General features: G+C 45.9%; 1 protein-coding gene across 3 annotated transcripts in view; it reads right to left on the bottom strand.

Annotated features, from left to right (window-relative positions):
* The window catches only part of ATG2B (autophagy related 2B), a 170,429-nt gene that overhangs the window by 47,963 nt on the left and 95,538 nt on the right, over positions 1-26,928 (bottom strand). For 2 of the 3 annotated variants that reach the window (XM_082242639.1, XM_082242641.1), the window contains exons 18-24: positions 25,025-25,167; positions 20,984-21,141; positions 18,223-18,395; positions 16,152-16,302; positions 6,217-6,419; positions 4,994-5,074; positions 2,756-2,862 (exon numbers count right to left, since the gene is read on the bottom strand). In XM_082242639.1, the coding sequence (XP_082098765.1) occupies positions 2,756-2,862; positions 4,994-5,074; positions 6,217-6,419; positions 16,152-16,302; positions 18,223-18,395; positions 20,984-21,141; positions 25,025-25,167 (1,016 nt within the window). The remainder of the gene's footprint in view (positions 1-2,755; positions 2,863-4,993; positions 5,075-6,216; positions 6,420-16,151; positions 16,303-18,222; positions 18,396-20,983; positions 21,142-25,024; positions 25,168-26,928) is intronic. The other variant, XM_082242640.1, reaches the window with a different exon arrangement.

Here is a 26,928-nt window from a genome sequence, read left to right as displayed (position 1 = left end):
TTTTGCACAGGGAAACCCAGATCCTCTCCTCCTCTTCTCGGGTCCTTCTTCACTGCTCCTGGCCCCTCCCTCCTGTCGAGTTCCCCCCACACCAAGCAGCTTGCTATGGTGGTACCTGAGCCAAGTTGAAGCTCCATGTGTCTATTCAGACACGGAGCTGCAGTTCCGTCCTGCCCTGTCTCTCTCCTGAGTGGCTAACTTACTTTGATTGACAGCTGCGGGTGCCAATGGCACCGCAGCGGTGTCTCAGCCAATCAGGACGGAGAGTCCTAGACGGCCGAGGGACTCGTGGATATCGCTGGAAAGAGAGGGGGCACAGGTAAGTAATGGGGGGTGCTGGGGAGGCTACTTCACACAGAAGGCTGTTTCTTAATGCATAGAATCCATTAAATAAAAAAAACCCTCCTGGCTTCACAACTCTTTTAAGGAGGAGCTGGGGGGGGGGGGGGGTGAAGATTTTAGAAGGTTTTTTATAAGGGATGAACCAATTTCATTTTTTTTTTTTTTACGAGTACCAACCAAGAGAGAGCCAAGCTGCTCAGTCACTGCGGAGAGAGAGAGCCAAGCTGCTCAGTCACTGCGGAGAGAGAGAGCCAAGCTGCTCAGTCACTGCGGAGAGAGAGAGCCAAGCTGCTCAGTCACTGCGGAGAGAGAGAGCCAAGCTGCTCAGTCACTGCGGGGAGGGAGCCAAGCTGCTCAGTCACTGCGGGGAGGGAGCCAAGCTGCTCAGTCACTGCGGGGAGGGAGCCAAGCTGCTCAGTCACTGCGGGGAGGGAGCCAAGCTGCTCAGTCACTGCGGGGAGGGAGCCAAGCTGCTCAGTCACTGCGGGGAGGGAGCCAAGCTGCTCAGTCACTGCGGGGAGGGAGCCAAGCTGCTCAGTCACTGCGGGGAGGGAGCCAAGCTGCTCAGTCACTGCGGGGAGGGAGCCAAGCTGCTCAGTCACTGCGGGGAGGGAGCCAAGCTGCTCAGTCACTGCGGGGAGGGAGCCAAGCTGCTCAGTCACTGCGGGGAGGGAGCCAAGCTGCTCAGTCACTGCGGGGAGGGAGCCAAGCTGCTCAGTCACTGCGGGGAGGGAGCCAAGCTGCTCAGTCACTGCGGGGAGGGAGCCAAGCTGCTCAGTCACTGCGGGGAGGGAGCCAAGCTGCTCAGTCACTGCGGGGAGGGAGCCAAGCTGCTCAGTCACTGCGGGGAGGGAGCCAAGCTGCTCAGTCACTGCGGGGAGGGAGCCAAGCTGCTCAGTCACTGCGGGGAGGGAGCCAAGCTGCTCAGTCACTGCGGGGAGGGAGCCAAGCTGCTCAGTCACTGCGGGGAGGGAGCCAAGCTGCTCAGTCACTGCGGGGAGGGAGCCAAGCTGCTCAGTCACTGCGGGGAGGGAGCCAAGCTGCTCAGTCACTGCGGGGAGGGAGCCAAGCTGCAGAGTCACTGCGGGGAGGAAGCCAAGCTGCAGAGTCACTGTGGGGAGGGAGCCAAGCTGCAGAGTCACTGAGGGGAGGGAGCCAAGCTGCAGAGTCACTGAGGGGAGGGAGCCAAGCTGCAGAGTCACTGCGGGGAGGGAGCCAAGCTGCAGAGTCACTGCGGGGAGGGAGCCAAGCTGCAGAGTCACTGCGGGGAGGGAGCCAAGCTGCAGAGTCACTGCGGGGAGGGAGCCATGCTGCAGAGTCACTGCGGGGAGGGAGCTAAGCTGAAGAGTCACTGCGGGGAGGGAGCTAAGCTGAAGAGTCACTGCGGGGAGGGAGCTAAGCTGAAGAGTCACTGCGGGGAGGGAGCCAAGCTGCAGAGTCACTGCGGGGAGGGAGCTAAGCTGCAGAGTCCCTGCGGGGAGGGAGCCAAGCTGAAGAGTCACTGCGGGGAGGGAGCCAAGCTGCTGAGTCACTGTGGGGAGGGAGCCAAGCTGCAGAGTCACTGCGGGGAGGGAGCCAAGCTGCAGAGTCACTGCGGGGAGGGAGCCAAGCTGCAGAGTCACTGAGGGGAGGGAGCCAAGCTGCAGAGTCACTGAGGGGAGGGAGCCAAGCTGCAGAGTCACTGAGGGGAGGGAGCCAAGCTGCAGAGTCACTGCGGGGAGGGAGCCAAGCTGCAGAGTCACTGCGGGGAGGGAGCCAAGCTGCAGAGTCACTGCGGGGAGGGAGCCATGCTGCAGAGTCACTGCGGGGAGGGAGCCATGCTGCAGAGTCACTGCGGGGAGGGAGCTAAGCTGAAGAGTCACTGCGGGGAGGGAGCTAAGCTGAAGAGTCACTGCGGGGAGGGAGCTAAGCTGAAGAGTCACTGCGGGGAGGGAGCCAAGCTGCAGAGTCACTGTGGGGAGGGAGCTAAGCTGCAGAGTCCCTGCGGGGAGGGAGCCAAGCTGCAGAGTCACTGCGGGGAGGGAGCCAAGCTGCTGAGTCACTGTGGGGAGGGAGCCAATCTGCTGAGTCACTGTGAGAGGGAGCCGAGCTGAGGAGTCACTGCAGGGAGGGAGCTAAGCTGCAGAGTCCCTGTGGGGAGGGAGCCAAGCTGCTGAGTCACTTTGAGAGGGAGCCAAGCTGCTGAGTCACTGTGGGGAGGGAGCCAATCTGCTGAGTCACTGTGAGAGGGAGGCGAGCTGCTGAGTCACTGCGGGGAGGGGGGTAGAACTCCTTGCTGGACAAAGCTATGGGGAGTAATATGGTTTACAAATTACATTCACCAAAAGAAATAGATGACTAAAGTGTTATAACTTAATATACATAACAAACGGCATTACAACATGACGAAAAAAAAAAATAAAAACATTCTTACCTGTAATCAAGAGCACAACTCCACAGGTGAACATGGAAAGTGGTTATAGAGGCTGGAGGGTTGTAGCCTAAAACTGGCTCTTCAGTAATGTTTAGAAATTGTAATATCTATAATAAAAGGGAAAAAGACAAATGGTTATAATAGTTCTACGTAAAGATGAAACATGAAAAACAGAATAATAAAATATAGATAGCTCCTGAGGACGCGTCGGACGCGAAACGGCCGTAGAGCTTGTTATCTCAAACACCTAAGGTCCTAGCCATCACTTTTCATTTTAGTGGTGGCTCTAGATGCGAGTTCTTTTTTATCGTTGGATTTTATATTTTATTTACACTGCTTTTGTATCAGTGTTACAGAATGTTTTAGGGCCCTTTCACACGGGCGCTCCGTATGTCCGCAAATCATCCTATTTTTCTGCGGATTATTTGCGGACATAATGTAAGTCTATGGGATTGCGAATGTCAGCGGAATACCATCCGCTGACATCCGATTTTCTTCCTTTCAGTTCTGTTCCGTTTTTTGGAACGGAACAGAACCCTATTTTTCCTCCGTTCAAAAAACGGAAAGGAAGGAAAATCGGATGTCAGCGGTGTCATCCGCTGACATCCGCAATGCCCATAGACTTACATTATGTCCGCATATCATCCGCAAACGGATGGGATGATATGCGGGCACACGGAGCGGATGACACAACTGTCATCCGCTCCGTGAAGAAAAAAAAAACAAAGTCCCGCAGCGGACAAAAACAGCGGAGCGGCCGTGTGAAAGAGCCCTTATTGTATACCTTTTTTTTTTATTATTAAATAGATTTTTACTTCATACTACACCATGAGCCGCTCCCATTTTTTCAATTTAACCCTTTCAAGACGTGCTGAGTTGATCGACGCGTTGGAGGTTATCTATGAGGCTGGGAGTTGCTGCCTACATTGGTGTCCCAAAAATTCTGAGACTGGTCGTTTAATACTCGATTGCTGTCCTATAATCTAGACAGCATTTGCCTCTTTGGCTGGTGAGTTTGTATTTCACTCATTTTTGCTGGTGGAGAGATCACTTTCCTTTTCATTACCTATGTGTTCACTGGATTGCACCCATTGAATGTCGTCACAATAATTTATGAACTTTATCACAAGAGACATTTCTTTAAGTTGTTCATGTCCGTCCATTTGAGATTGTTTTTTATTGTTTAATATTTTTTAGCGCTGCATTATTCTTTTTATCTAAGTGGTTAAGTATGTTTATTGAGCATTACTCAAAGAAAATAGCAATGGTATATAGAGGGAAGGGGAAAGGAAGGAAAGGGAAAGGAAGGAAAGGGAAAGGAAGGAAAGGGAAAGAATGGATTCTGGCAGACATATTTATTGGCCATCAAATAAAATCATCTATGCAGGACTTTAAGCTCTGATGAAAGCAGAGAGCTGGCTGTTAAGAGTAGTTATGTGAATATCAAAATCCCTTTATCACAAGAGACATTTCTTTAAGTTGTTCATGTCCGTCCATTTGAGATTGTTTTTTATTGTTTAATATTTTTTAGCGCTGCATTATTCTTTTTATCTAAGTGGTTAAGTATGTTTATTGAGCATTACTCAAAGAAAATAGCAATGGTATATAGAGGGAAGGGGAAAGGGAAAGGAAAGGGAAAGGGGAAGGAAAGGAAAAGGGGAAGGAAAGGGAAAGGGAAAGGAAAGGGAAAGGGAAAGGAAGGAAAGGGAAAGGAAGGAAAGGGAAAGGAAGGAAAGGGAAAGGAAGGAAAGGGAAAGGAAGGAAAGGGAAAGGAAGGAAAGGGAAAGGAAGGATTCTGGCAGACATATTTATTGGCCATCAAATAAAATCATCTATGCAGGACTTTAAGCTCTGATGAAAGCAGAGCGCTGGCTGTTAAGAGTAGTTATGTGAATATCAAAATCCCTTGATTGATGGGCGTTTGTCTTCTTAGCCTGGAGCAGTGGGCAGGGCCAGGAACAGTCAGGGCTATGGGAGAAAAGGATGCGATGAGGCTAAACATCATCCATCCAGGAAATGATGTGGCCTTTATCTGACTTGCTGCAGCTTCTAATACACAATGAAATCAGCGTAAGTACATTCAGTACAGGGGAGGAGCCTGTACAACTGTGCAAAACTGAAGGGAAGGTTGGTGTTCAGCTATAAAGCAGATTTGTGGTGACAGGGTCTCTTGGAGCACCTTAGACTAATGAAAGTATTAATGCATGTTCCCCTGGTTTTAACAAAATGGACACCTACCTGCTCATGCCAGGTCTGTTCGGATGGAAGTACACGGTGCTGTAGTGTTGCACCTCTTAGTCCCACAGCAACAAGGAATTCCTAAAACATAAAATAAATGACAATGAAGGCAATAACAATAGAAAATGCTACAATCCCAATTTGTAGACAAGCAAACTTTTTTTTTTTTATAAAGTTGTTCACACTTCACAAGAATCACTTCAGGATTACTAAAACTGATAACCTTGAGAAAGCACAATCTTATCTGTGTCTTTTTATATAGAAGATCTGTGCCACGGCTACCTGAAAATAATAGCCAGCAGTGGAGATTCCTCCATCCACACTGCTAGCGAGGATGGGAAAACAGACTGATTTACTGTTGTTAAGCCTTAAGGCAAAACTAGAGCAGGTCCAGGAATGTATGGGATCATTGCTTTGCTGGGGTTTTTGCCTTCCTGGATCAACTGTGGGTAGAGGATTGTATCATCCCCCCCCCCCATTTTATTGGTTGAACTAGATCAGGGGTAGGCAACTTTGGCTCTCCAGCTGTGCAGAAACTACAAATCCCATCATGCCTCTGCCTTGGGGTGGCATGCCTGTGGCTGTCAGAGTCTTGCAGTGCCTTATGGGACTTGCAGTTCTACAACAGCTGGAGAGCCAAGGTTGCCTACCCCTGAACTAGATGGTCTTTTTTAACCAGATTAACTATGTAACCTTAAAGGAGTTGTAAAGGCAGAAGGATTTTTTTATCCTAATGCATTCTGTGCATTAAGGTAAAAAACCTTCTGTGTGCAGCAGCCCCCTAACACTTACCTGAGGTCGCACTCTGTCCAGCGATGTCCATGAGTATCTCAGTCATCGCAGATTCTCCCTCCTGATTGGCTGAGACACAGCAGCATCGCAATTGGCTGCCACTGCTCTCAATCAAAGTCAGCTAGCCATACAGGAGAGAGAGGGGGCGGGGGCGGGTCAGGCCTCCATGTCTGAATAAACACAGGGAGCTGTGACTCGGCTCGGGTGCCCCCATAGCAAGCTGCTTGCTGTGGGGGCACTGAGCAGGAGGGAGGGTCCAGGAGCACAGAAGAGGGACCCGAGAAGAGGAGGATCCAGGCTGCTCTGTGTAAAACCAACTGCACAGAGAAGGTGAGTATAACATGTTTGTTGTTTTTATAGGAAAAATAATAGACTTTAAAATCACTTTAAGTGAATGCCTCAGTTGTTATAGGTATCAGTAAGACAATTACCTTTGTATTGTTTTCAGATTTATCCGACTGGATTTTTACAGCCATGGTTAGCATGCTGAGACTGTCCACTCCCATACCATTGCTGGCTGCGCGGTGACTGGCTCCATCCTCTCCAGAAGGATAGATGGTGGGCTCCAACCAATGAGGTCGGGGAAGGCTGGGGAGTCTGAGGTCAGCAGAAAAAACAACGCCATCCAACATACCTACAGAGGAACAAACAGGGACAATGACCTTTATAAAATAAGGCAAACAGTGATGGGTAACACCCCAGAGCAGACAACTAGAAAGCATCTATCTGTTCTGATAGGTCTAAATGACACAAGACGAAAAAGGGCTGCTACAGCTTACAGCTCCTTTCTTCATTTTTTTTCCATTACAGTGGGTCTATACTTGAAATGTGGCTTTGGGAAACACCTCTATACAGGGATGATTAAAATGCAGGAGGTTAAATACCTACCCTGACATTCATTCTCTGAATACATATCCTTGGTGTTGCCTGTCAATGACCATGCATAGGAGGAGCCTGATCTCCAATTACCAAGTTATCAATCTCTAATAACGTTAGTGTCCATCTTATTAATTACGCTGAATTAGTTTGTTGAGGCTGCTTCCTATAGCAAGATACCCTAAAAGTGAGAGGAGGATCTAGAAAAGGAATCCAAATATTTAGTGCCGATTCACATTGGGGCGATGCAGGAGCCCTGCGTATCCATTGCGGGTTCCCGCATCGCACTCGATTCGCAGGCAGTTCACACTGCCATATGCCAACTGCTGGGAGCGTCAATACAAAGTTAATGACACCCCCAGATTAGTTTGCATATCGCAGTTAACTGTCAATTCGGACAGGAATCAGATCGCATAGGTGTGAAAACCCATGCGATCCGATTCTGGTGCGAACCAAAAAAAAGGGTCCTGCATGACTTTGGTCTGAATGCGATGAGAATTCGGCCATACAATCTGTATGGTTGAATTTGCATTGCACAGACAGACATCGCATGTGATTTGCAGAGCAGTGCAATGCGAATCACATGCGCTGTCTGACATCATTCTAGTGTGAACCGGCACGTAAAAAACAGTAAGGGTGGCACACCCAAAGCAACATAGTCCAGAGTGATTTTTTAAAAATTGAAAAACCAATAGTTTTCAATTTAAAATAATAATAAGAGAGTCAATGCATTTTGGGAGTTCACATGCATGCTACACTAGAAGCAGAATTGATGCGAAATATATAAACACTTTCAAATCTTTTTCAGTTCAGCCATTGCTAAAGTTACATGATACATAAAACAGAACTAAAGTCCTGATTTCAAAAACTGTGAGCAAGCAGGCTTTTTATTACAGAAAAGACTTGTACAGTAGGTATAGAAAAAAATCACCCCACTTTAAAATAATCACATTATGTTGCTTTGCAGCCTGAAATTAAGAAAGACACGATTTTTGTTTTATCCAGCTGTATTTACTTGTGCAACTTATAACATCCAAGTAAAAGATATAACACCAACATGTCAAAAAAAAAAAAAAAAAAAAAAAAACATTTAAAAAAAAATCAAAGCATTCCTGGAGCATTTCAGTCCCTGGTTAGTGCAACTGAAGCAAACAGTCAACTTTGGGTGGCAAGGCACTATCAAAAAATCTCCATGATAAAGCTGTGGACAGGAGGAAACTGGTCAGAGTGGCTACCAAGAGGCATACAGCAACTCTGAAGCAGTTGCAGGAATTTATGACTAAGAGGGGTCATTGTGTCAATGTGACAATATCAGAAATTCTCCTCAAATGTGGCTTGTATGGGAGGGGTGTAAGAAAAAAGCAAATGCTCAAGAAAGGCCACATGCAGTCACCACTGAGCTTTGCCAAAACGCACCTTGAAGATTCTGAGGCCACATGGAAAAAGGTGTTATGGTCAGACGAGACTAAAACTGAATTATTTGGCCTCAACAAAAAACTATATATGTCTGGTGGAAATCCAATACAGCTCACCATCCAAATAACACCATTCCAACAGTAAAGCCTGGAGGTGGTAATATCCTGGTATGTGGGGGGGGGGGGTGGTAATATCCTGGAATGGGATGTTTCTCTGCAGCAGAAACTAAAGCACTTGTCAGGATGGCAGGAAAAATGGATGGGGCAAAATACCATCAAATTCTTGAAAAACAACTGCTGCCAACATGACAATGGTTGAAGGAGAAAAAGGTGAATGTCCTTGCATGGCTTAGTCAGAGCCCAGACTTAAAACCCATTGAAAATCAGTGGAATGAATGAATGAAAGACTGCAGTCCACAAACGTTCACCATCAAATTTAAATGAACTTTAAATGAGCAGTTCTGCAAAGAAGAGTGGGCAAATATTGTCTAATGTAAGTCTACATCTGCAAAGTTAGTAGAGACAAATCTCAAAAGACTAAAGGCTGTAATTAAAGCAAAAAGGGTTTCAACAAAATACTTACATAAAGTAGTAATTCTTTTTCCAACTCGGTGATTCCGTTTTTGTAATTTTTTTTCCGACATATTGGTGTTATATCTTTCACTTGGATGTTATAAGTTGTAAAGAGTATAAGAGTAAATACCGCTGGATAAAACTGGGTCTGTCTTCATTTCAGGTTGCAAAGCAACAAAATGTGATTTTGAAGGGGGTGATTCTTTTCTATACCCACTGTAAGACTAGTTCAATAGAGTTTTTCAATATGTCAAACACCAGAGTCCAGTAACTATCGGATTTGTTCATCTGCTGTCTAGAAGTGGTACTGTAACGGTCCTTTCACATGGGGCGGACCGTTTTTTGCTCCGCTTCGGCACTTTTTTTTTTTACGGACACGGATGACACTTGTGTCATCTGGTCCGTATGTCCGTTTATCATCCCATCCGTTTGCGGATGATAAACGGAGATAATGCATATCAATGGGATTGCGGACGTTTTTGCGTCTATTCCGTTTTTTAAAACAGAAGAAAAATAGGGTTCTCTTCCGTTCAGAAAAAACCGAACTGATCGGAAAGAACGCAAATCGGATGTCAGCAGTCCACAATCCCATTAACATGCATTATGTCCGTATTTCATCCGCAAAAAAAATGGGATGAAATACGGACATACGGAGCGCCCGTGTGAAAGGACCCTTAGAAATATATCAAGCTGCAATCCTTCATTTTTTTTTCATTCATTTAAAGCTGATCTCCATGTTTCCTGTCACTTTAAATAGTTTGTTTGGACCAACATGGTCCAAAAACGGAATTTTTGTAAAATCTTACCTGTAAAATTCCTTTCTCTGAGTCCTCCGACAGTCGCCGCCTCTTCATATTCGTCACATATAGGGTATTAGACTTTGCTCCGAAGGAGTAGCTAGGCAACAGAATATGTTAACATTAAAGCTTTTAACATATCCCACCCTCAAGGGGTGGTCCCCTCAGTCAATACCCTCCTACTTCCTGCAACCATATCTCAGTTTCAGTGGAATAGCAGTAGCGTATACAACCAAACCCCAAAAGAGGGGCGGGGGCGGCGACTGTCGGAGGACTCAGAGAAAGGAATTTTACAGGTAAGATTTTACAAAAATTCCGTTTTCCCTTACGTCCTCCGACAGTCGCCGCCTCTTCATATTCGTCACATATGGGGACGTCCCAAAGCAGTGCAAACATGAGGGGTGGGAAACACATCCGCGCCGAAAGGCAACGCAGTCTCCGCATCAAAGAAAGGAACCTTACCAAAGGAAGGAACCCAGCTGGGCTACAGGAAAAACAATTGCTCAACAGGAGCAACAACCCAGGAAAAGACAAATAACCAGGGGATAAAAAAAACTTATCCCAACAGCCAGAGGTCCCCAACAAGGGACCCTAGGGAATTGCCGCACTAAGAACCTTGCGGCCAAAGGAAGCATCCGCCGATGCCTGAACATCTACTTTGTAGAATTTTGTGAAAGTGTGCACGGTCGACCAGGTCGCCGCCTTACACACCTGGGCTACAGAAGCCCCATGACGACAGGCCCAAGACGTACTCAGAGATCTAGAAGAATGCGCCTTCACAGGCACAGGGGGAACCTTCCCCTGCAAAGCATAGGCCTGTTCAATGGTCTGCCTGATCCATTTGGCAATGGTAGAGGCCGACGCCGCCATGCCCTTCCGAGGACCCTCTGGAAGAACAAACAAGGAGTCCGTCTTTCGAAAGGACTCAGTCGATTTAAGGTAAACCCTTATCGCCCAAACAACATCCAAAGAATGTAGTCTCACCTCCTTTGGATGTTTAGGCTTCGCGCACAGCGAAGGCAAGACAATATCTTCATTAAGATGGAATTCCGAAACTGGCTTCGGAAGAAAAGAAGGATTAGGTCGCAAGACCACCTTATCCAAATGAACAACCAGATACGGAGACTTGCAGGACAAAGCCGCCAGCTCCGACACTCTGCGAGCCGAAATGATCGCAACCAAAAAGGCGACCTTTTTGGACAACATAGACAACAAGATCTCCCTGATCTGTTCAAAAGGAGCACGTTGTAACACAGATAGAACGAGATTCAAGTCCCAAGGGGGCAGAGGATCCCTCCTAGGAGGAACCAGATGCCGCACTCCCTGAACAAAGGTGCCAACCAAGGAGTTGGAAGCCACGGGACGTTGAAACAGAACGGCCAGCGCAGACACCTGACCCTTTGTCGATCAGCGTTTGGCGCTAGCTACGATACCCGTTTGAAGGAAGGACAGCACTCGGGAAACCGAGTACGTGCGGGGTGAAAACCCCCTGGACTCACACCAGGCAAAATAGGCCTTCCAAGTACGGTAATAAACCTTCCCCGAGGAAGACTTCCTCGCGTTGATCAAGGTATGAACGACCTCTGGGGAGAAACCCTTCTCCTTCAGGACCTAGGTCTCAACAGCCAGGCCGTCAAAGCCAGCGACTGTAAAGCAGGATGGTATACCGGTCCTTGAGACAGGAGATCGTCTCGAAGAGGCAGACGCCACGGGGCGTCGACCGCCAGATTCACGAGGTCTGCGTACCAGGACCGGCGAGGCCAGTCCGGTGCCACAAGAATTACCGTGCTGCGTTCCGAGTGTAACCTGCGAAGGAACCTGGACAGCAACTGAATCGGTGGAAACGCGTACATCAGCTTGTACTGATGCCACGGGGCCACTAACGCGTCCGACGCGTCTGCCCGAGGGTCGCGCGTCCTTGCCACGAACCTTCTCACCTTGTTGTTGAGACGAGACGCGAACAGGTCCACATCTGGAAGACCCCACTTCGCGCACATCTGGAAGACAGCCGGGTGGAGAGACCATTCCCCCTGATCCAGGGTCTGGCGACTCAGATAGTCCGCCTACCAGTTCTCCACCCCTGGAATGTGAACCGCCGTTATCGCCGGGACATGAGTCTCGGCCCAAGACAGAAAGTCGGCCACTTCTCGAGCCGCTCGGGCACTCCTGGTGCCCCCTTGGTGGTTGATGTAGGCCACCGCCGTGGCATTGTCCGTCTGCACCCGAACCGGGCAGCCCTGCAGCTGGTCCGTCCAGCGATGAAGACAGAGATTTATCGCACGCAATTCCAGAATGTTGATCGGAAGGGAGGACTCCCCCTCCGACCAAGTCCCCTGGGCGGACAGAACGCCCAGAACACCACCCCAGCCCGACAGGCTGGCATCCGTGGTGATCACCGTCCACGAGATAGGACGAAACGACTTGCCCCCAGACACCATCGGGGACTGGAGCCACCACAGAAGGTCTCTTCTGGTGCGATGACTTAACGAGATTTGATGATCCAGAGATTGAGGTCGCCCGTCCCACATGGACAGGATTTCCGCTTGGAGACCCCGCGTGTGAAACTGGGCGAAGGGAATCGCCTCGAAGGCAGAGACCATCAATCCCAGACATCTCATGCACGTCCGCAGAGACGAGTGCGGAACGTCCCTGAGGGACCTGACTTCCTCCTGAAGAGTTCTGAGTTTGTCTTCCGGCAGGAAGACCTTCGCCTGCACCGAGTCCAGGATCATTCCCAGGTAGGGAAGATGAACCGACGGACTCAGTGTCGACTTTGGAAAATTTATCGTCCAACCAAACTCCTGCAGAGTTTGCATCGTGACAGACAGGTCCTTCTCCAGACCCTGGCTGGTCGCAGACCGAACCAGAATGTCGTCCAGATACCCCAGGACAGAAATGCCCTGGGCCCTCAATAATGCCAGAACCGGTGCAAGCACCTTGGTGAAGACCCGTGGAGCCGAGGCGAGACCAAAAGGCAACGCCACGAACTGGTAGTGATCCTCCGCAATGGCGAATCGAAGGTACCTCTGGTGACCCTCGAAAATGGGGATGTGAAGATACGCATCCTTCAAATCGATGGAGGCCATGAATTCCCCCGGAACCAGGGCAGCCACCACCGACCGCAGGGATTCCATGCGGAACTTGCGAACCCGCACAGAGCGGTTCAGAGCCTTCAAGTCCAGAATTGGACGAACCTTGCCCTCCTTCCTGGGCACGGTGAACAGATTGGAATAAAACCCCCGAAATCTGTCCCGATGAGGCACCGGAACCACCACTCCCTGAGCCCTCAGGTCCCGCACCGCCAGGTGCAGGTCCCGTAAACGCTCTGGAGACAGTTGAAGATTTGAGGGAAAAAATCTGCTCTCCGGCCGAGAGAGAAACTCGATCTTGTAACCAGATCGAACGATCTCCTGAACCCATCTGTCCCGCACGCGGGCCAACCAGGGTTGAAGAAAACCGAGCAAGCATCCCCCCACCCCAAAACTGGGTGAGGGCGCCCCTTCAGGCCGCACTGTTATGGGCTGCGGATCCGGATTGACCGGACTTCTGTTTCCCAGACCAGGGCTTCTTCTGAGAGCCTTGACCTTTGAACGGTTTGCCCTTGTAGTGCGACCGAAAGGCATGAAAGGACCCCTGAGGGGGCCGAAAATTAGCATGCTTCTTCCCAGAAGCCCCCTTAGCCTTGGGGAAATGGGGCAAGAGAGTGCTCTTACCTCCGGTGATCCCCTTAATCAACACATCCAAGGACTCCCCAAAAAGGCGAGACCCATCATAAGGCAGATTGGCTAAGGTCTTACGTGAAGATTGGTCCACCGACCAACATTTCAACCAAACCAGGCGGCGAGACAACACCGCCACGCTGTGCACACGTGCAGCCAACGGGACTAAGTCCAAGTCCGCATCACACAGATACATGACACCCTGGTGGATTTGATCCACCATATCCAGGGTCGCCGGCGAGGCCGAATCGGCCACTAGGACGCGCCTAAGCATCTGCGTCCAACTTGCGACAGCCTGGGCTGCCATGAGAGAGGCAAACAGAGCCTTAAGCATAGAACCCGTAACAGAATAAGTATGACGGGCAAGAGACTCCAATCTCCTATCCGTGGCATCACGGAACACAGGGGAATCCTCTGCAGGAATCGCAGTGGATTTGTTTAAAACCGCAATTGCGTGATCCACTGGGGGTGGCACACACCACCTTTCATCAGTGGAAGGCGAGAAAGGATAACGCAGCTTGAACCTACTTGGTACCGCAAAAGGTTTGCGTAGATTGCGCCATTGTTCCTTAACAGCGCGCTGAAAATCATCATTGCAGGGAAAAACCTGCGGCGTCCTGCGTTTTCTCTGCGTCCCATAAGCCGCCAAGGCAGCGGGGGGACACACCTCATCCTGCAAACACAGCGTTTGTTTTATGGAAGCAATCAATTCATCCATGATTGCAAGCTCTTCAGGCGAGCCAGGGGGAGAATTATCAACCCCTTCAACTTCAGCCTCCACCACGGACCCCACTAGATCCAGGGAGGAGCGGGACCCCGATAAGGAGGCCCCCGCCATAACAGCCCCATCACCTTCACCCTCAGAATCAGAGGAAAGAGAAACTCTGGGTCTCTTAGTAGATTGAGCAGCCACCAGCATCTGCACCTGAGCAGCAAGGCCAGCCACAATAGTGGCTAAATCCCCCCCTGGGGGGGAAACAGCGGTCCCCTGGCTTTCCACCAAGGCGGTAGGAAATTTGCCCTCCTGAGAATCCATTGCCCCAATATCAAATGCTGGATAATAAAGGGTTAACTGCCCCTTTAACAAGCGCGGCGAGCGCAGCCCACCGCACCACACACAAGCACAATGAGACCCCCACAGGGACAATAAAACTGACATAGGCAATGGATAAGAAGGATATAACCTGAGGAGACCCTCGCCGCTGCTGCTGCCTCGATCGGTGTATCCTGGAGAAGAGGAAGTGATGCGGCCAGGGCGCTCTATTAAAGCCTATGGGAGGCTACAAGAAAATGGCCGCCATGCATGTAGAACATGCGGCCGGAGCGAGTGTAGGCAAAATGGCGCCGTTTGGCGCTGAAACCGCCGCTCCACAGTACAGTAATGCACACATGTTATCCATGTATAAAAAAACATGTTAGATCGCCGCAGCGATCGCTGTATAGTGCCCAAACATGCCACAAAACATGCCCCACAGCACACAGCTTCTCACACTGACAAGGCTGACACACACAGTGTCACACAGCCCCCCCCCCCCCCCCCTTGCAGCCCACAGCATGCAGCCGAGTGATAGGGAGACAAACAGTGAGAACAGAGGCAGGTTACACAGTCCCAGACTGACACCCCCCCAGACAGACAGGTCCCCACATAGATACACTTACCTCACAATGGCGTGGGGGACCCGCACAGGCGAACAAGCCGCTGCACGTGAGGCAGGGAGAGTCGCATACAAGACGCACAGAATTGGGGTTAAGAAACCGCACAGCGTCCAGTGAGGTAGCCACCTCACCAATTATCCCTGCACCGAACAGGGATGGGTCGTTCACTGTGCCAGGAGCGTTACCTGGCTGAATGCTCGATGGCAGGCTGGGAAGCCAATGACCCACGACCTGCGACCAGGGGGATCAGCCCGAGACCCAGCCCGCATGATCCTCTTCATCAGAAGAACTAACTAATGCTGACAAAAAGAACAGCTAAGTAAAGGTAGAGAGAAAACTCAAACAAAAAATCAAAAAAGAAGAAAGAGTCTGGGGCACAAAGCCCCAGCACAGAGAGAGCCAGCCACTCCTGACAAGCTAGACATTGAAACTGAGATATGGTTGCAGGAAGTAGGAGGGTATTGACTGAGGGGACCACCCCTTGAGGGTGGGATATGTTAAAAGCTTTAATGTTAACATATTCTGTTGCCTAGCTACTCCTTCGGAGCAAAGTCTAATACCCTATATGTGACGAATATGAAGAGGCGGCGACTGTCGGAGGACGTAAGAGAAATAACAATTTCCTTCACCAAGTGCTGCACTGGTCCTAAGCACAGTAGGAGCTGTATGTAGCTTCAGTGCTGGGTTCCGGCTGTGAGACAGAGACTTCCCGTCCCACACCTGAAACAAAAACAGAGTCGGTCTGAGAAGAGCTCAGCTATTCATAGGCATTTTTGTATTCTGTGAATGAAAAGAAGGTTTCTTCTGATTAGTTGAGTCAGAGAGCGTGATGTCCTCACTCCGCCTCTCCAACTCAGCCAATCAGAGGAAGCTTTGTTTTCATTGATAGAATACAAAGCTGGCTATAAATGGCTGAGCGCCACTCAGACCGACTGATTTTGTTCTGTGTGTGAGACAGGAGGTCTCTGCCTCACAGCCGGAACCCAGCACTATGTACTGTATACAGCTGAAGCTACTTACAGTTCCTATAGTGCTTAGAGCCAGTGCAGCAGTTTGTGAAGGAAATAGTTCGTTTGGACCAGCTTAGTTCAAACAAACTATTTAAAGTGATGGGAAACATTGAGATTAGCTTTAATTAGAAATGCCTGTTAAGACCACCCTGTGTATGTTTATTCATTTTAAAAATATCATATACAAAAAACAAATATCAGAAGGGATATTAAAAAAAAAACAAAAAAAACAGAAATGGCTTTCTTGATGCAGACAACAGCAAATGTCTATGAAAAAAAAAAAAAAAAAAAAAAAAAAAAAAAAAAGAGGACTATCGTACCCTGGTGACAGAGACTTAGAGAGCTGGCGTGCAGGCATAAGTAGTGTTTGTCCTCAAATCCTTCATATTTGGTCACAGTAAAAAGGGATCCAGTATTAAATTCCAGCCAGAACTCCCCGTGTTTATTCTCCATTATCTGCCCATCAGGATGCTGTAAACACAAATGATCAGATTTTAATTTATGGAACAAATACCATTGTTAAAGCCTAACTCCAGAAAAACAGCTAAGTTTCACAGCCAACTCACACAGTACAGCCAGGCAGAGGAGTTGCAGACAATGAATAGAGTAGTGTCCTCTCTTAGCACACAGATTGTTCATTGGACAGTGAGCAAACAGCAGCCGAATAATAAGGTCATCCCTCTGCTTACTCTGTACCTGATTGGCTCCAAGTTTTGCCCATCCCAGAATGAAGCTGTACTGTACTGTATAGGAAATTGCAAGAGGTTGACACTAAGGTATATGCAGGTTTCTACACTAGTTACTTTCAATTCTGCGTTATTTAATTGTAGATCAACGTTAACATTTATATGTTACCATCAATACCAAGGCTGAAGCCTTGAAGTAGCCAATTAGTCCTACAATGCAGACATGAAACCTGTCAAAAGAGAAAGATGGGGGGTGCTAGTACTGACATCCTCTAGTTACTTTTAGGCTGGATTTTCACTTTAATCTACAATAACCTTTAGTTATAATTACCACTGTACAGCTGTTCTGGTCAGCTTCCTAACAGCATTATCAATTTCCTACACCAATAATACATTTCTTTAGATTCGTACTCATATACAACCAACCATGTTACAGCTCTTAGGCTTAATGGCAGGTCGATCAGACATACCATGCCAGACCACAAGCTCTCATTAACCAAATAATGTCAATAAGGTCAATGATGTCACCCAGAGGCCTGTCCCTTTGCTTATATTGTGGTGGAGGAGACCAGGAGAAGATATGCAACAGGTTCCGGCATGTCAGATAGCTTTTTTTTTTTTATTCGGAGGGTATCGGGCATTGTGACCAACAAGGCTGATTTACATTGTAGGACATTTTTTTTTAAATCATAAAGTCAAAAGTGTGTGTGTTTATTTAGTTTATTTAGTTGCTTTTTTTTTTGTGAATGAGTAGGGGTATGTACCCCTTATTCATTGATGTGTGAGGAGGGGGGGGGCGGGGGGTAAATCTAGGAGCACTCTTATTTTTAAAGATTTTCCAGATTCGAATATGCCCACCCACCTGCAGACCCCCCACAACTATCAGTCCAGGGTTGTAGGGAAGAGGCCCTTTGTACTCATCAACATGGGGGCAAGGTGGGTACCCCAGCGGAAAGCAGCAAGGAAACTGTTACACAAAATAAGGGTATTCGTTACGCTGTGGAGACGTTCGCAAAGCACATTTTTAATAAATAGACCCCCTAAGTGTCAGTTTTTAAAATTAAAAACAAGGCCATTTTCTCTCCTTGCCTGACCCTGGTTCCAACTTGTTGGAAGAAGACAGAAAATCTAAAATCCTGGAGTAAAAAGATTAGCTACTAGTGGCTCTGATCACTCTTTAGTAGGAAGGTCACTCTTTCTGGGTAAGTGACACTATTACTTTTCATGAGGAATAGCACAAACCTGAAAGTTATGCAAAAGGATTTACATTCCCTCTGCTCCTTCTTTTAAATGCTGCAATAATGCAGATTTGAGTACTAATTTGGCATGGTCATAAGGCTTAATGGATCAAGTAATGCAAGATCTGCTACCTTATTGTGCCTAATGTACAGCCATTACACTAACTTGATATTTTTTTACCCCTCAGATATTCCTCAGTAAGCGTTAAGGTGGCCATACCTAGCTCTGTTTTCGTTCAGCCGGTAGGCTGAACAAATTCCCCTACACAATGGAGGTGGGGGTGGAGGAACTGCCATAAATGAAAGAAATTCAGCACAGGCCCTGCTGAACCAGCTGAATATCAATTCATTTATGGCCTTTTGTAAGGTACCTCAGAGAAATCATATTGTTTACAATAGTCATAAACTGTACAGATAGTGTCGACAAAACGTGCCACAACAAAAATGAAAGAGACAGTCACTGTTACCTTAACATCTGTATACACGGAGACCAGCCCTTGGTTAATGTTAACCAGGACAGATAGGAAACTCTGAGAGTGTTTACTTTGACATTCCAGCTTCTTTCTTCTACGACAGTGATAGTTTGAATCCAGGATATATTCATACTGCAAGGTCTCCTCTTCTGAACCACTGTCATCTTCTGTGGAGATAAGGCCATTGCTAGTTAAAAGGACACCCAAAAAATATGCAAAATGTATTGCTTATGGTAAAAGGGGCCAGAAAACAGCACCAATAAGTGTAGTTTCACTGAAATTATTGGATCACAAAGTAAGCAATTCACATTAAAACCTAACACATAGGTTCATCAGTAGGTGTCGCATGGAAACGATCGGCAACTCCGTTACAGGCATCGCGCATGCTCAGAAACACATCGCAATCCCTGCCATGCGTTCCAGCCCTCAGTTCCGGATAGTGAAGAGCTCTCGGCCTACAGGTGAGTCTACACCTAGAGGCACTCTTTCCTGTTCCATTTTATCTCATTTGCATTAGAGCCTGGCTTCCCCAATGGCATGCAACTAGGGGAAAAATGAGTCTTGAGTTTTTGCTCACGGATTATATATTGGTAAGTTTAGTGAGTGCTGAACTGTGTATTTACACAGAGAAGAGTATTTTCTTCAGATGACGTGTGGTTTGTATGGGGCTGAAATATGAAAGTAAAAAGCTAGACCCCTAAAAGCTAGAGCCCTGACCTATAAATGCCTACCTGTCTCTGAATAGGCTGCAACTAATAAAGTGCAACTAAAGGCATTGAGTATGAAAGAATCTTAGCCGCACTCCACTTAGCCCCTCTTGCCGTATTTTTTAATAATCACTGAATTGATTACATAAAGTAATGTCTCCACTCAAAAGCTAACCTTCCTTGACATGTTTCACCACTCTTGGCTTGCTCACAAACATAGGACTTCCCTTATCCTTGTGAGCAAGCCCGTAGTAGTGAAACACGTCAAGGAAGGTTGGCTTTTGGGTGGAGACATTACTTTATGCAGTCAATTCATTGATTATTAAAAAAATACTGCAAGAGGAGCTACATTCTTTCAAATTTTCAATGCAGAACTGTGACAGAATATGATGACCAACACCTGGGTTGTCCATGTACAAGAGAGGCCAGTCTTCAGCAGGGCTATGGGTCTGTTTGTATTTCTTTTCTAAAAGCAGTATGTGTCGGTTTACAAATCGGTCAGGAAACCTAATAAATGTTCTATACATAACTCATTTTCAGTATAAAATTCCTCTGTAAAGCTGGCCATACACAATAAGAAAATTGTTCCAAAAAGCATTCAATAGGCTCGATTGTTCAACATTCGAAACATTAGTGGGCTAATTACAATTATTGAAATGTAAAGTTTTATGGCAAAAAAAAGAACCATTGTGTCGGATTTTTTGAGCCTAAACGATTGATTGATAGTGGAATCGACTGAAAACCGTCCGAAGAAAATCGACAGTGCATGCGTGTGTTAAAATTGAATACCGGATCGACGAAAAATGTGCCATTTATGTTGTTATCGATCAATAATATGTCGATAATTAGGCAACATATATAAATACAATTATGGCATTATCGCATTCACCTTCAAAAGATCTTTAGAAATCTGACTGTTCTTTTTTAATGATTTTTTTAACCGTGTATGGCAAGCTTTAGAATAGATAAATATAGTATATCATCCTCATGCACCTCTGCTTCAGAATCCTGACAGTGATCACAGAGGGAGTTATGCACAGCTAAGTCATCATTTCTGAAAGCTGTGCTAGCTGTATCTTCCACTATTCAGCTTGTCATACCTGCAGTGGGTGAGTTGGGTATAGGTGGGGCTATCCATTGACTGACAAGCTAGGGCTGGTTATCCCAAAATAAAAAGTTCTAGCCACACCTATTGTAATGTGCCTCACTGTAACCCTGGAAGAGAAGGTGCAAAACAAAGTGTGACAACAAAGACATTTATTAGAGGGGACGCTGCATCCGCACCCCCTTAGAGAAAGTAGCAATCTCAACTCTCTAACTGCAATGCTTGCTTGCAACTTTTATCAAAGGAAATACTGCTATGTTTAACAAATAACAGATGTATAAAATACTATACATACATCATTTTGACCATAGTTCTACTTTATGGCCAAGCTCAACTCACAATGTATTTATTTTTTGTCCTCAATAGGGTCTGGAAAACTTTACAACCTTTGTCAGGTTTAAATTGTTGTCCCTGTTTGAATTTCTCTTTACTTCCTGTTCTGCCTGACACCCATCAACTAGGCAGAAAATGAAGCGAAAGCCACCAATTGTGGCCAAAGCAACAAAAAGTGTTCAACCCCTTCTGCATTTCCAAAAATTAATAAAATAATTTTTTTTTTTTTTTTAATCCTAGTTCACACTGATGCGATGCGGGAAAACTCATTGAAATCACACGGCGTCTATGCGTTCTGTATGGGTGTCAATATTAGATTAACGACACCCTAAAACAGCTCACAAAACGCAGTGCGTTTGCCAGAATCACATTGCATTGGTGTTCACAACCATGCGATGCAATTCAGGTGCGGGAAAAAAAAAGGGTCCTGCGCCATTTTGGTGCAGATGCGATGGGATTTGAGCCATATAAAATGTATGGCTCAAATCGCACCGCAAAGATATCGCGTGTGATGTGCACAGGAATGCGGTGCCTTTCCTGTGCGAAACACACGCAGTTTCCAGCAATGCACAAGTGTGAACCCAGGCTTAAAGGAATAGCCTGTACTCACCATAATGAAGAGTGGATTTGAACCCACTGTTGGCGTCTTTACTGAAGGTGTTAATCAGTTGGCTGGCAACAGAGAGGCCTATTCCATAGGACAAGTTTTCAAAGGTTTCCACCGGTGAAGGGGCAGTAGGCTCCCAAAGCAGCAAGTCATTACTTATTCTGGAATACAAAAATTAATAAAACACACTATATAAACAAAAGTATGTGAACACCCCTCCAAGCTGTTGGGTGTTTCCATTGAAGGGTGAGAATAATGCTACAGCATACAAATGCATTTAGACAACTGTGCACTTTCAACCTTGTGATAACAGTTTGGGAAAGGTTCTATTCTGTTCCAGCATGACTGTAAGGCCTCATGCACACTGGACATTATCAAAAAGTCAGTAGAAAGCTGTAGCTGTAGGAGTTTTTCAGCTGTAGCGTTTTTCAGCAAAACTATACTCCCACAAAAGCTTATGCCTCAAAAATGTTGATATAGCCGCATTTTTTGGTGTTTTTTTTGCAGAGTTAGAGTATTTTTACAGCTGAAAGACTCCTCTCAAAACCCACTAGTTCTGGGGTTTTTTTCCCAGCCAGAAAACTCCCCTGCCAAAAACTGCTCATACCAGCCTGTGTGTGCATGGACACATAGGATAACGACGCCAAAAACAGCAGCTGTAAAAACGTCCCGTGTGCATGAGGCCTAACTCTCTGCATAAAGTCCGCTACTTAAAGACATGTATCAAAAATTAGCTCATAACTATAGGTATTTAAAAATTGGAGGTACCACATCCCATATCATTCGAAACAAAAAACAGAACAAAGTGTGGCATATATCAGGACTTTAGAGGTACCGTCTGAGACCAATATTATTAGTATCACACTGCACAAAAATTGTATTAAAACATTTCTTTAATATACAAAAATTGTTACAACATAGTACATAAAGGGACAAGGGAACACTTAATATATACATGAATCAATATAGGAAATCAACATATGCATATCCTCATATCTCAAAGATGGTGTCACCAGGAAGTACTGTTGGGCCAGATAAATCCGGTGCCAATCTGGTATTTCCTTAGGTGAACCCCAACCCACTACCCTACATGTTTTGCGCTGCGAGCCGCTTCTTCAGGGGTACAGAAAGATGTTCAAGAGGATGGCTGATAGGCTGCTGATCTGCAGATAGCGCAAGAGAACGTACCAGGGACAAACCAAGTCCCCCAGGCGGACATGGACAGCCTGTAGTCACCCCAAAAGGCACATATGAGATCCAAATGATCAATGTTATAACTTTAAAATCATATTTCTCTTACGTCCTCAGACAGTCGCCGCCTCCTCTAAGTCATCACTGTTGGGCATTGACTTCCGCTCCGTAGGAGTAGCTAGGCATATAGACTTAGTCAAAAAGACAAAAGGCATTAGCATATACACACCCATGGGGGCTGTCCCATCTGGTCAATACCCCCCTGCATGACCACTCCCAACTCAGTTTTAATCTGCCTAGCGTCAGGAGTAGTCAGGCTTCCCTGTGCTGGGGCTCTGTCTCAGGCTTTCTAATCTTTTATTTGATTTTCTTTAAAATTCTACAAAGTAGACGTTCTGGCATCAGCTGATGCCTCCTTTGGCCGCAAGGTTCTCAGTGCGGCAGTGCCATGATGGACCCTTGTGTTTTTTTCTTTGTCCCTGGCTGTTGGCATTTGCTTTCCTGGGCTGTTGCTCCTGTTGAGCATTGTTTTTTTCTGTTGCCCAGTTGGTTCTCTTACGGTGCATGTAAGATTCCTTTCTCTGATGTGGGTACTGCGTTGCCTTTTCTACGGTTGCGTCTCCCACCCCTCATGTCTATACTGCTTTGGGACATCCCAACAGTGATGACTTAGAGGAGGCGGCGACTGTCGGAGGACGTAAGAGAAAACGGAATTTTTGTAAAATCTTACCTGTAAAATTCCTTTCTCTGAGTCCTCCGACAGTCGCCGCCCCCGCCCCTCTTTTGGGGTTCTTATTACCTACTGCTATGCTACCAAACTGAGTTGGGAATGGTCATGCAGGGGGGGTATTGACCAGATGGGACAGCCCCCATGGGTGTGTATATGCTAATGCCTTTTGTCTTTTTGACTAAGTCTATATGCCTAGCTACTCCTACGGAGCGGAAGTCAATACCCAACAGTGATGACTTAGAGGAGGCGGCGACTGTCGGAGGACTCAGAGAAAGGAATTTTACAGGTAAGATTTTACAAAAATTCCGTTATGTCAGATGGTGGAGTGGATCAATACAACTCAGCAATGGAATCCTAGATACTTGAATAAGATCAAGAGAGTCCAAGGAGCTAGACAGGTTCCTAAGGAGTGTCTGGAGCCTCCGATGTCGCCAACCACCATCTGCATGGAGGGTTTAATTATGCTGTCAACAGATTGGCCTCTACAAATTCAGCAGTGCCTATAATGGAGAACAACTGAGCATGTGCAGAGCAGGGTGAGACAGTGTATTATTTTTAATGTTTTACCTGCAAACGGGGCCAGTCTGAAGTCATCTAGCAGGACTTTATTTTCTGACTAAAGTTCCACTTTAAGTTGTTTCTTTCTCATCAAAGGCTTTTATTGACAATTATATTACAATTATGCAAAGAGTCAATATTTGCAGTGCTGACCCTTCTTTTTCAAGACCTCTGCAATTCCCCCTGGCATGCTGTCAACCAACTTCTGGGCCATTCTGACTGATGGCAGCCCATTCTTGCATAATCAATGCTTGAAGTTTATCAGAATTTTTTTTTTTTTTTATTCTAACGACTCTTGAGGATTGATCGCAAGTTCCCAATGGGATTAAGGTCTTGGGAGGTTTTCTGGCCATTGACCCAAAATTTCAATGTTCTGTTCCCCAAGCCACTTAGTTATCACGTTTGCCTTACAGCAAGGTGCTCCATCATGCTGAAAAAGCATTGTTTTTTCACCAAACTGTTCTCGGATGGTTGGGAGACGTTGCTCTTGGATGATGTTTTTGCACCATTCTTTATTCATGGCTGTGTTCTTAGGTAAAATTGTGAGTGAGCCCACTCCCTTGACTAAGAAGCAACCCCACACATGAATGGTCTCAGGATGCTTTACTGTTGGCATGACATAGGACTGATGGTAGCGCTCACCTTTTCTTCTCCGGACAAGGTTTTTTCTGGATGCCCCATACAATCGGAAAGGGGATTCATTAGAAAGAATAACTTTACCCCAGTCCTCAGCAGTCCAATCCCTTAACCTTTTTCAGAATATCAGTCTGTCCCTGATGTTTTTCCTGGAGAGAAGTGGTTTCTCTGCTGCCCCTCTTGACACCAGGCCATCCTCCAAAAGTCTTCTCCTCACTGTGCATGCAGATGTACCCACACCTGCCTGCTGCCATTCCTGAGCAAGCTCTGCACTGGTGGTGCCCTGATCCAGCAACCGAATCAATTGGAGAAGGTCCTGGTTTTTGGACTTTCTTGGGTGACCCTGAAGCCTTTTTCACAATATTAAAACCTTTCTCCTTAATGATGTGATAAATGGTCGATTTAGGTGCAATCATAGTAGCAGCAATATCCTTGCCTGTGAATCCCTTTTTACGCAAAGCAATGATGACTGCATGTGTTTCCTTGCAGGTAACCATGGTTAACAAAGGAAGAACAATGATTTCAAGCACCATCCTCCTTTTAAAGCTCCCAGTCTGTTATTCTAACTCAATCAGCATTAAAGAGTGATTTCCAGCCTTTTCCTCGTCAACACTGACACCTGTGTTAACGAGAGAATCACTGACATGATGTCAGCTGGTCCTTTTGTGGCAGGATTGAAATGCAGTGGAAATGTTTTTTTCTTTGTGATTAAGTTAATTTTCATGGCAAAGAGGGACTTTGCAATTAATTGCAATTCATCTGATCACTTTTGATAACATTCTGGGGTAGATGCAAATTGCCATCATAAAAACTGAGGCAGCAGACTTTGTGAAAATTAATATTTGTGTCATTTTCAAAACTTTTGGCCACGGCTGTACAGCTCAACTTTCCAGGCAACCTGTGCCTAAGCACCTGCACACTTTACTTACCTGTTATATAATTTCTCATAGAAGACTTTGTTTGGTAGCATCAAGTAAACACTTGGTAAGTTCAGTTCAAGCACGAAGTGGGAATTGCTAATTGCTTTTTCCTGGAACTCTGTCATCTCTATGGTGTCTCCAGGCATCACCATCTAAAAAGCAGAACGGCAGATAAATTACAATAAAAATACTCAGAGATCATCAAAGTCCAAAATTGTCCTATGTAAAGATGAAGGAATAAGGAAATGAACAGTCAATCTAAAGTTGATCGAATCACCAGAGCCAATTGGTGTTTCTCTCCAGCAGCTAGTTGGATCCAAACGCCATTTCCAAATCATCATTTTTTTTATACAGGTTTAAACTGGATTGGCAGTTATAAAACAATACAGACCACCTGATAAACAAGGCCAGATTTTAAAAGGTCAGTTTAAAGAGAAACTAAACCCATTAAAGATTAAAAAAAAAAAAAAGTTATGCGGAAATTTAGTGCAATTTTAGAGCAACCAAGGCTTCAATTTCACCTAACTAGAGAAAGGAATTTTGATGGCCGGGAATCTTTTTACTTTCTGGGAATTTTCTTTTTTTTTTGCGCTTATGCGCATTTGTTTTTTTTTATTATATTTCTCACATGATTCACCCATTATTGATTAGAAAATCTTTTTTTTCTTTTTTTAATTTTCAACATGCCCGATCACTCAAATTTGATAGCGGCATGAAAATCGTCCGTTGCTGTGGCCCACTAATAGTTTTGAAAAATTTGAAGGAAAATTCTTAAATAAGATTTTTGAAAGAAAATTATTTCTAAATTCCACCCATTTATGGCCGGCCTTACATTTTCCACATGCCAGAAATGCCAACTGTCACATTTGCTCAACTAAACAGTAAAACAATCTAATGACTAATCACAAGTGCAGCACAATGGCAGTTGCAGATCAAACAGAGGCTAAAGCCCTGTACACACGTACTGATTGTCGGCCGAACAATCGGCCGTCTTTTGTTCGGTGCTGTCCTGTCGGCTGAAAAGTGCTAAAGACTGCACACAAATTTTGTCGGCCAACTGCAGAAGTGAGGTCATGTGATGGTTAACTTTCTGTGTGTTTTTTCTTCTCTGAGCATGCCCAGTCTTGCTCATCTGCTGTTTGTCGGCCGAATTCTGTACTGACTGAGGAACAATCGGCCGTTCTGGTGTTGGCCAACAAAAATTTTATAGCCTGCACACCAGATTCTGTTCGGCCGAAAATTCGCAGTCGGTTTTTCGGAAGCATCATACTAACAAGCCGACAATCGGCCGATCGCTACGTGTGTACGGGCCTTTTGATGGCAGCTTCCATGGCTGAAAAGGATAGGGGGTTTAGTTCAGCTTTAACCACTTTAAGACCGGAAGATTTTACCCCCTTCCTGACCAGGCCCTATTTTGCGATTCGGCACTGCGTAACTTTAACGGACAATTGCGCGGTCGTGTGACGCTTTTTCCCCACAAATAGAGCTTTCTTTTGGTGGTATTTGATCATCTGTGCGATTTTTAATTTTTGCACTATAAACAAAAAAAGAGTGACAATTTTGAAAAAAAAAAAAAAAAAAAACAATATTTATAACATTCTGCTATATAACATCCCCCCCCTCCCCCCAAATAAAAAATGTAAAAATCACAATTTTTTAACATTTTAGGCCAATTTGTTTTCTGCTACATATTTTTGGTAAAAAAAAAAAAAAAAAAAATTGCAATAAACGTATTTTCATTGGTTTGCGCAAACGTTATCGCATTTACTAACTACGGGAAAGATTTATGTAATTTTTATTGTTTTTTTTTACTAGTAATGGCGGCGATCTGCGATTTTTTTGCGGGACTGCGACATTGCGGCGGACAGATCGGACCCCTAACTCACATTTTTGACACTTTTGGGGGGGACCAG

Source organism: Pelophylax lessonae (assembly GCF_965119305.1).
Source record: "Pelophylax lessonae genome assembly, chromosome: 13".
Taxonomy (NCBI): Eukaryota; Metazoa; Chordata; class Amphibia; order Anura; family Ranidae; genus Pelophylax; species Pelophylax lessonae.
The sequence above is the reverse complement of the archived record's forward strand: the minus strand, read 5'-3'. Positions and strand labels throughout refer to the sequence as shown.